We start from the raw sequence: 10490 nt of genomic DNA, 5'->3' as shown, positions 1-10490 counted from the left end.
TTCGTACAAATTCTGAATTCAGTCACACCAGTTGTTACCTCTTTCGCTGTTGTGGACCATGGGTGTATTACTATTAGCGAGGGACATGTTGTATGGTTTTTCTCTACTCCCGTTTGCCCCTGACATTAAACGTCTCTTCTCAAATAATGGTAGTTTGTCGACATAGTACAGCCATGGTTCTACTTCCATGGTACAGCAAATAGCCTACACGGCGGAGAACCACCGCCGGTTTCAGTATGAGTAAACGGCAAATAACTAATTTCTTTTCTCCGGCTAGTAAGCCAGGTAGGAGTGATGGAAATGGTGAACAACCCGCTAATGAAAAAAATAATATCGCAACGAGACCGCAGGCAAATTCTGCCTTCCGAAATACTTTCCACGCAAGGCCTTTCGTTGTTATGGCGGCAAATTTGCACTTCCGTATGTGATCTGTGCACTGTGTGCATGTCTGTAGTACTGTACATGTAACAATATCAGTATTTATCAAATCTCGTATCGTCTTTACTTTAATTTATTTGAACTGAACAATCTTCAGAGGAATAAGTGTGGCGTAGACATTCACTGGTAAAAAAGTCAAAAATGATTCACGCAATAGTCAACTTCCAAACACTTACGGCACTCAGTGGTGAAATGACCCAATATATGTTATCAATTTCACATCGCACATCAGTCGTCTGCTATGAAATATTTCAGTAAACCAAACGAAAAAAAAATCCTACCGAACACTAATTGTACGTAATTACGTGATGTTGAGAACTAGCCGCATTTATTTGCAGATTAATTACGTGACACCATCTGACTTGCACATGTAAAACGGGACGGGTTCCCCCAGTCACCCCATTACTTTTCCGAGTACATTCACATTCAGTCTCAGTAAAAAACTTCAAGATGGAAATATCGTAAAATTAAAACCCGAGGACAAGTACCTAAAACGTAGACATCAATAGCAACTTTTACACAAACCATATATTCACAGATACATGTACCTCCAATGCTCACAGCGACGGTTTGAACTTATATGGCTGTGATGCTCATATGTCGGCCAAAATGTACTGTTAAAACTTATAATCGGGAGTTAATACAAAGGAAATCCACAAAATCTGAAGAGAATATTTACGCAAATTACTGTGCTATCTCGGCAACAACTTCTTTGATAGCAGTTTCCGTAAATACGGTGGCGAAGACATCGTGTGCTAAACATAAGGTATCTTTTCAGATCGTAACGAAAACGTATCTCACACGTGTTAAATTTTGGGCAATATGTGGTGGTTGAATAGCAAATTAACGAGTCTTGTTCTCCTAATAATATTTCGCGTAAGTTTGGCTCTGCAATTCGACAGGAAAACCTAAAAGTAGCAACATTTTGAAACGGCGTTTTCACTGTGACCTCGGCCATTTGCGTTACCGTTGGAGAAATTGTAGCGATTGCTTCCAGTCAAACATCGGAACGGAAAAAGGTACAAAAACAGAGGAAAGAACCCCAAAATCACAGTACACGCTACAGTTATTGCAGTTAGTATAAGACATAGTTTGAGTGAACCACATAAACGTTACATGGGAGGATGATTCATTGAAGGGATGATGTGGTGTGGTACATCAATAATAATAACAATATTTATGATTCGTTGCCGACTTCAATGTTTTTTTTAATACATTGGTGGTTCTGAATAAAGATTAGCAAGCTTACCAAAGTGTGATAGTAAAGATGAGTATATAAATACAAACGTGTTTATGCCAACTTATAACCAGTACATGAAATGGTTTCTTCCGGACAAAGTTTTATGACTTCACCCATGGTGCTACACACCACTATCCTAATAAACAAGAAAGGCCTAAGTACGCGGCGACATCAGTTTACAATATGAACATGTGGCTCGGTAATTGTCGATCGAACTCTCAATATTGCGCACTAATTAGCTGGCAACATGGTAATTTGCTGACCGGGGAAATTAGTGCGATGACTGCAATACACCGATTGAGGGCGCTTACACCGGCGTAAAGCGTTCACACCTACAACTGAGTACAAGCTAATCCTTTCCTCCGGAGGATCTCCGGAGCTGAATCAACCAAAACCTCCGCAGTAAAATAATCCACAGATTCTCCGGAGTCGACCATTCACACACGCAAATTACCTCCGGAGTTAATTTAAGTCACTGATTCTCCGGAGGATAGGTCCTAGTGTGAACGGAGTAATAGTCTCTATACTATAGTAGTCCACAGACTTGTCGGTGAGTCGCCTGAGGTTGCATAAAACACCCTTCTGATCTCGGAAAGTATGACCTTTGTGTAGTAAAAACAAACAACAAACAAAACAAAACAAAAGTTATATTTATAAGTCGTTTTAGTATCATTACAAGCAGCTAGACATTAGGGTAGTCCTATTTTTTTGTCTGCACAGTTTATCATAAGCCGACAGACCTACATTTTTAGCTCCATAAATGTTAAAATAAAAAAAATATATTTTTAGTTGCGCCCATATAGCCTATCCATAATATTTTGCGAAACAGCGCCCTCTCTGGCAAGAATAAGCTAGTGTTTATTGTCGATATCATCTACAAATAACCATGGTGGCGATGACAACACTTGTTCACGCGCACGGGCAAAGTAGTTACTAAAATTGGAAATTGGACGAAACAATATATTTAAAAAAATGTTGAATCAAAGTTTGAGGGAACCAGGTGGGGGTGGGTACGGGAAGGGATTTCCCCCTCCTGCCCCTGGAGATTTTTGAAATTCAAGTACTAAAAGAATACTTTCTGGTGCTATTTTAACATGTCAAGGTAGTAATAATACTACATAAAATTTGAGTACTAGTAGTCTCCCTTTCACTCCCTAGTTTTTGACCACAATCTGATATTAATTATTTTCGATTTAAAAAAAAAAAAAAACTTGAAAAAAAAATTTGAAAAAAATATATTTTTGACTTTCAATTGTATACAATTTAAAAAAATACATATATTTTGACTTTCAATTATATATAACCCATAAATAGATTCTGATTTGACGAAAAATAAATCAAAATAAAGTCCATAAAACAACAATAATCTAAAATAAATGAAAAACTTGTTTGAATTAAAAAATGTTAAAAAGTGTGGATTCCATCGAAAACTACACATAAAGGGTTAGTTATGGGAAGCCGTTCAGGCCAAAAGTATTTTTTTATTTTAGCTGTAGTATTTTATATTTTTCGTACTTACAAACTAATTTTAACCGTTTATGTACTTTTATTCCATGGTTACATTATTTTAATTGAAATAAGTTTCCATTTATTTGGGAATGTTGTTTTATTTTTCGTCAAACCAGAATTTTTTAAAGGATTATATATAATTGAAAGTCAAAATATATTTTTTGTTAAAGTTATTTTATTTTATTCTTTTAATTTAAAAAAAAAATTTCAACTTTTTTTTTTTCTCTCAACTTTTTTTTTTTTGGCCGAGTCTGCTGACAGGCGCCGGTGCAGAACACGTCGTGCTTGTACCCGGCGCCTGTCACGAGTACGAGGCGTGACCTTTGACATCCATGGCATTACGTTACGTACACGTTCTTATTACCTTCGAAATTGATCGCTCAAACATTATATCCGATCTCAAAACTCTTAATTCACGTGTGATAGTATCTGTTTTTTCCAACAACCGCGACTTCAGCCGCGTACGATCCATGTGCAATGGGTAAAGGTATTTCCAAACGGTCAGTCAGGTACTTCTAGTACGAGCGCACATGTTGACGTCGACCTGCTGTATTACATACGTAGACGTGTAGACTGTCGACAGTCGCTCGCGCCTTTTTCCCCCTACGTTTTATCTAAACTCCGATCCGGCGCAACACTAGTCTAATCGCAAACTGATATCGAGGGCCGAAGGCCCGAGTGATCGAGCAATTCGGCCCTCGAAATCAATTTGCAATTATACTAGTGTTGCGCCGGACCGGAGTTTAGATAAAACGTAGGAAAAAAAGGCGCGAGCGACTGTCGACAGTCTAGTAGACGTGTTGTTCTCAACTTTTCATGATATATGCATGTGTACTCAGAGAGAATGTATACTACAATGTACGATGAAGTAAACTGAATCTTTACAACAACAACAACAACAACAACAACAACAACGACGACGACGACGACGACGACGACGACGACGACGATGATGATGATAACAAGGCGATAAAAGCTGGTTAAGGTTGGTATGTAATACAGCAGGTCGACGTCAACATGTGCACTCGCACAAGAAGTAGTACCTGACTGACCCATTGGAAATACGCGTTCGTTTTCCTCGCGTTTTTGTTCCTAAAGCTGTTTTGCTCACGCTCACATTATAGTGTACCATCTTATTTCAATTCTGGTCAGTTTCACAATAATGAATGTAATTGTTATTGATGCAACAAACTTTAGTTGTTTTAGATTAACTACGTACCATTACCCTTTGCACATGGATCGTGTCGTGTCCTACGTACTACATCATGTAATACATCATACATGCGGTCATAACCTTAACGTGACGGTGTACGCGGCTGAAGTCGCGGTTGTTGGAAAAAACAGATAATATCACACGTAAATTAACAGTTTTGAGATCTAATATAATGTTTGAGCGACCAATTTCGAAGGTAATGAGAAGGTGTATTTGACGCCGAAACACGTCGTAATGGATGTCGAAGGACATGCCTGTCACGAGCACGACGTACTCGTGACAGGCGCTGGTCATCAGACTCGGCCAAAAAAAAAAGTTGGGAAGAAAAAAAAAAAAAAAGTTGAAATTTTTTTTTTTAAATTAAAAAATAAAATAAAAAACTTTAACAAAAAAAATATTTTGACTTTCAATTATATATAATCCTTAAAATAATTCTGGTTTGACGAAAAATAAAACAATATTCTCAAATAAATGCAAACTTATTTCAATTAAAATAATGTGAACATGGAATAAAAGTACATAAACTGTTAAAATTAGTTTGTAAGTACGAAAAATATAAAATACTATAGCAAAAATAAAAAAAAACTTTTGGCCTGAACGGCTTCCCATAGTTAGTTTGTAACTCAGAAAAATATAAAATACTATATAGCTAAAATAAGAATAATACTTTTGCCCTGCAACTTGCAAGCCACTCTGTGATCACAGTCGCGTAACTCGATGATATACCTGGGCATGCGCATTACACACAAATCAAGAGGTCATTCAAGGCCAATCATGCGATCAAGCGGCCATCGTGATACATACCACGGAAACCGAAGTTCGCGGCGCGCCGACGACTGTATCTTACATCAGAGCTACTTACACGTGTACAAATTATAGCAATAAACAATGTATGGTGTTAATTTGTATGATTTTTTTTATGTGTAAATATATATGGTGGGTAACCTAGGGTGTCATTTCATCGATCGATCACCACTGAAAAAACTGTTAAGTTGAGGGGACAGAATAAAAATACGGTCCTAAAAATACGGCTTGTTGTAGTGTGCATTCCAGACTAGTCTATAGCCTACTACTGTACGTTCGTTTTTACCTGCCATTAACTAACCAAGCATGTCTCTTGAGGCGTATCGAGCCGCCATGGTGTTAAGCGGGTCAGGTGATGCCCTTGGATATAAAAACCAAGAGTGGGAGTACTGTACTTCGGGTCCCCAGATTCACAAAGAGCTTGCAGAACTGGGAGGATTGAAAAACATTGTAGCAGAGTTACCAGGATGGCCCATCAGCGACGATACCATCATGCACATTGCTACGGGAGAAGCACTGGCAACGAACAAATCTGACGAGGAGTTGTACCAGGAACTAGCGTCTAAATATGTTGAATGTATGGGTGATATGGAGGGACGAAAACCAGGCCCTACAAGTTTGATGGGAACTGCCTTGTTGAAACCGGGGTCACCGAACGGTTATTGCATTCCTTTCAACCCAACAGGCACTGGTTGCGGTGCTGCAATGCGATCAATGTGCATCGGTTTACGCTATCCAAAACCAAGCCAACTAGACGAGCTGGTCGCCGCATCAGTTGAAAGTGGTCGTATGACACATCACCATCCCACTGGCTACCTTGGAAGTTTGGCCTCTGCTCTTTTCACCGCCTATTCGGTTCAAGGCAAGCCGTTGCGAGAATGGGGCGTAGGCTTGTTGTCTGTGCTTCCGAGAGCTCTCGAATATGTCATCTCAGCGGGGAAATTTGTCAAAGAAAATGAAGACGCCTGGTCATACTTTGGTACAAGCTGGAAGAAATACCTGGAAACACGAGGAATTTTAGATGGAGAGGCGTCACCTAAATTCCCTTCCAATTATGGAGTCGAAGACAGAGATGTGTTCTATAAAACTTTGAGTTTAGATGGATGGGCAGGGAGAAGTGGACATGATGCTCCAATGATTGCGTAAGTAAGATATATACAAAAATTGCCAGAACTGTAACTAAACAAATTATCTACAGAGGAATTCAAAGGTTGCACATTGAGAAGATATCTGTTTATATGTACATGTATCATTGAATTGATAACAGTGATGATGATGATGATAGGTTTCAGAAATGCCATATATGGCTTATGCAAATGTGATCATATTTGCATAAATTTATACAAAATAGAAACAGTATCAACTTGATATCAAATATCTATGCATGTCATATTTATATATAATCCCATGAAATCAATGTTAGTTTTACGTCATAATGCTCCGAGTATGATTCCGCGAACTAATACAAATTCGCGCCGGTAGGCGAGAATTTGTAGTTCGCGGAATCATACGAAAATCATGCAAAATCATGGTTCAAATCTTTCCTAAGGGCTAGGGAAGCCATTCGGCAATAAATAGCAACACAGCTCACACTAGGCAACCTATAGATTCCAAGCCAGCCACTCTAACCATTCAACCATCATGACATGACCCACTTGAAACCATTTGTCTTACACATGTACATTATAAATTCTGATTTCACTTGATTGGACATTTCCTTTCACCTGTTATTCTATTCTCTCTTCTCAGATATGATTCTTTATTAGCCTGTGGAAGTGACTGGGAGAAGCTGTGCAGTCATTCCATGTTCCATGCTGGTGATAGTGATTCCACAGGTGTGATTGCAGCCTGCTGCTGGGGTGTCATGCATGGCTTCAATGGGGTTCCTGAAGGAAACTACATCAAACTGGAATACCGAGAACGCATAGAAAATCTTGGCACAAAGCTGTTTGAACTAAGTGGCATTTAGCTGTTCAATTCCTCAAATGGAAGTGTTAGTTTTAAAGATGAAATAACCCAAGTGCATTAAATTGTTCTTCAAACTGTTTCAAACTTTTGATCTTAATTGGCTTTAGTGTAGAATTGAATTAGTATACAGTTAGGAACTAGATGGAAGATTTTTCAGTACTTTAATTTGATTCATGGATCCAGAGTAGCCACTTCTGTAGTTAGCACAATTTGAACAGTAGACATCACCAAGATTTCAGTTGTCAAAACACACACACACACACACACACAAGAAGAAAGACACGGCACCATCTTTTAATTGTAATAGTATAGTCAGTGAAAAGGGATGACTTTACCTTGACACTATGGTGTCTCAAGATCTCTGTGATAAGGTATACCTGTATACCCACTATAGACATAGTTCATTCCTTCAATAGGTTGTACTGTTGCACTCGGTGTATTTCCTTATTTTCAAATTATAGGCCAAATTACCTGTAAGAAGTATTAAAATCTCATAATCTGGTGATTTTTTCCTTGTTTTTATCTCCCATATACATACTCTATAATTTTCAAAATACTTCCACTTTTAATACAAAATACTGATTCATTTAATTTGTGATAGTTACACAATGGAGTGCAAGTATTTCACATCATCATAAACCACAGACTTCCTTACAGCACCATCCACAATGTGCTTGCCACATTTCATATTTTGGTGCATCAGCAGGAATATGTGCGCTGACTTGGGAGAATGCATGGTATCTACAAAGGAGGATTATAGTTAGGTTAACCATTATACTTACATTATCAGCTAGATAGTACCAACTGAAAGATTGTTACGAATCAACATTTTATTTCATCACAACTTTTAGATGTACTGCACTAGTCGGATAGCTTCAAGTGAAAGATTATTTGTGTACTGAGGAGTCGTTCTGGGATCCGGGATGACATATTGTAGGTATTTATTCATGCTTACATAGAGAACAGCTACAGTCTATTTCACAGTACCGTGCAGCTTTCTGTTTTATACAACCACACACAAACCAATAAGAAACTGGACATGCTACACTTTAAGATAGCAGGATTGAATGAGTACAGTTTCTTGTTACATTTTGTCTAAGTGAAATGAACTACACATCATACAAACATCAAATGAACACCATGAAGGACATTTATGCGTCCTTCATCGAGTGTTTGATACTAAGAAAATCATTGGTGCCCAAATGTCTGCATGGAGTTGAAATACATTTAACTGGTTTGTTTCATTTAGACTAAATGTAGCAAAAAATGCGATCTTGCTATTGAAGTGTGGAATATGCAGTTTATTGTTGACAATGGTTTCTTCGTGATTGTATCAAACAGAAAAGGTGCCCGGTATTGTGAAATTCACTGTAAAACTGATATATAGGATGGTAATTGTTAAAGAAGTCATATTGAAGATGACTATAAGTTAGTTTCAATGCAGGTGTGAATTAATACCATTTACATGTACTTAAGTTTCATTAAATGAACACAAGATTTTTTGTTTGATTTAATATGGTAATAAAATATAATTTTAAACACATTGTATGTATTGATTATGATGATGATTGAAAACTCCTTGTAGAGAGTATGTGATTTATTTGAGTGATATGAAAATGTCATTATTAGTCAATGTACAATGATAAAATAATCAATGATCTGTCATTGGTGGTTTAAATATTGACTACAAATGATATTTACATCACACTCGGTCTTAAATGACGCTAGCACATGCATGTGGAAGAGATGGTCCTGGTTCGTTCAGCTCTAAAATCGATGATGCAGAAACCAAACTCTTTTTGAGTAGAATTGAAATGAAAAATTGTCATTCTTCATCTTTATTACTAGCAGTGTTACTTCTATAAAGCTAGCCTTAGATCAATTAACATTTGGGGATGAGGCCAGAGGGTGGGGTATCTAAATAATGTAGTGTCAAGGACCCCCCCCCCCCCCCAGGAAATTGAAAACGACCCAACTGTACTGTGTAATCTATCACCACAACTGTCCTCAAACTGATATCACTTTGTGCATAACACACATGCTGTTCTGCTAAACAGTGTGCTGTGTTTCATTATGATTTATCAATATCTTGCAATTAATATTTGTAATACTGTATAATACAATACAGTCTGTATTCATCCAGTTAAGACTTCATATTCTGCTGGAGTAACTTCATTCCAAAGGTTTGCATTATATGGTATTCAGTCTAGGTCTTGCAATACTTGATTTTATTTGAGGAGTGGCATAACTTTTTTAAAACGACATTTTCAAATATCATACAAACACTCAATTATTAGTAAGTCATGATTCAACATTACTCGTCAATAATTTGGTGTTAGTCTCAAACATGATTAGGTGTTTGTCAAGGATTCCTTGGCGAGAAAATAATCTGAAATAGATTGATCACACATACATTGTAGGGAAGTGTTGTGACTAAATTCTCTTCAGGAACGATCGCACAATGTCACACAAGCTCAATTGATAAACGAGCATCGTTCGTTTAGGACAAAACCCCCTCCCCCTCGTTCACAAGTATGACATCACACTTTTATATATGATGTAAACCATGATCAAAACTGTAGTGGTCACAGCACTACAATCGATGCAATGTAAAAACATGATTGTAAACATGAAGTTCCAACCTTATGAACCTGTTTACTGATGAGATGATGGTAAACACATCAAAGTACTACCGGAAACCTAGCACTGTATCTCACATTAGAAGTAAATGTCTATCAATTCATCAACATTTCACTAGTAAATACAGAAAATTTATCATTGAAGGTGTGAAATTTGGTTAGAAGTGCGAACGAAAATCAAGTTCAGCAATTGCACTGATGCCACACCCCTCCCACCTTGAAGTTGGCTTACCAAGTATGTGTGACATTGTTTGATTGTCCCTTATGGCATTACACCTGTATTTGGCTCAAACTATTTAGTCAAGTCATTATGAGCTATCCAGTAAACTATTGGTACAGATGGTGTGCACAAATATACATGAAGTTCAGTAAGAAAAATTGGTGAGCTTGCACTTGTCCAATCTAGAATCTTACCTTTGTACCAGAAATTGACTGGTGCTTGGTCGAGAAATGAGTGTAGACAGATTGACATACATACATACAGACGGATTGCATCAAATGCTCAAATGAGCACTGCCTGATAGACTAAAGGAATGGATTCCTTTCCACTATAAAAAACATATGCGCTTTGTTATAGTTAACACATGTACCAAATTATGTTGAATTTGAAGTGTGCATTCCTAAGATGTAGCTCAATTACTGCAAATCATTAATTATGCAAATGACTAATTAATATTCA

General features: G+C 37.4%; 1 protein-coding gene across 1 annotated transcript; it reads left to right on the top strand.

The window, feature by feature from the left end:
• Window positions 1-5412: 5412 nt before the first annotated feature.
• LOC144446417 (ADP-ribosylhydrolase ARH1-like) lies at window positions 5413-8668 on the top strand. The gene is made up of 2 exons (XM_078136175.1): window positions 5413-6346; window positions 6954-8668. Exons 1-2 carry the CDS (start codon window positions 5511-5513, stop codon window positions 7171-7173), a joined length of 1056 nt encoding a protein of 351 aa, XP_077992301.1. The 5' UTR covers window positions 5413-5510; the 3' UTR covers window positions 7174-8668.
• The last annotated feature ends 1822 nt before the right edge of the window (window positions 8669-10490 follow it).

This window comes from Glandiceps talaboti, chromosome 15 (assembly GCF_964340395.1).
Source record: "Glandiceps talaboti chromosome 15, keGlaTala1.1, whole genome shotgun sequence".
Lineage (NCBI taxonomy): Eukaryota > Metazoa > Hemichordata > Enteropneusta > Spengelidae > Glandiceps > Glandiceps talaboti.
Note: the sequence above shows the minus strand (reverse complement) of the source record. Positions and strands in the feature narration are given on the sequence as shown.

Bases quoted from the DNA above. Each gene is read 5' to 3' on its own strand.
- LOC144446417 (XM_078136175.1), top strand. From the start codon at position 5,511: ATGTCTCTTGAGGCGTATCGAGCCGCCATGGTGTTAAGCGGGTCAGGT. The intron at 6,347-6,953 runs GTAAGTAAGATA...CTCTCTTCTCAG, and splicing joins CATGATGCTCCAATGATTGC to ATATGATTCTTTATTAGCCT.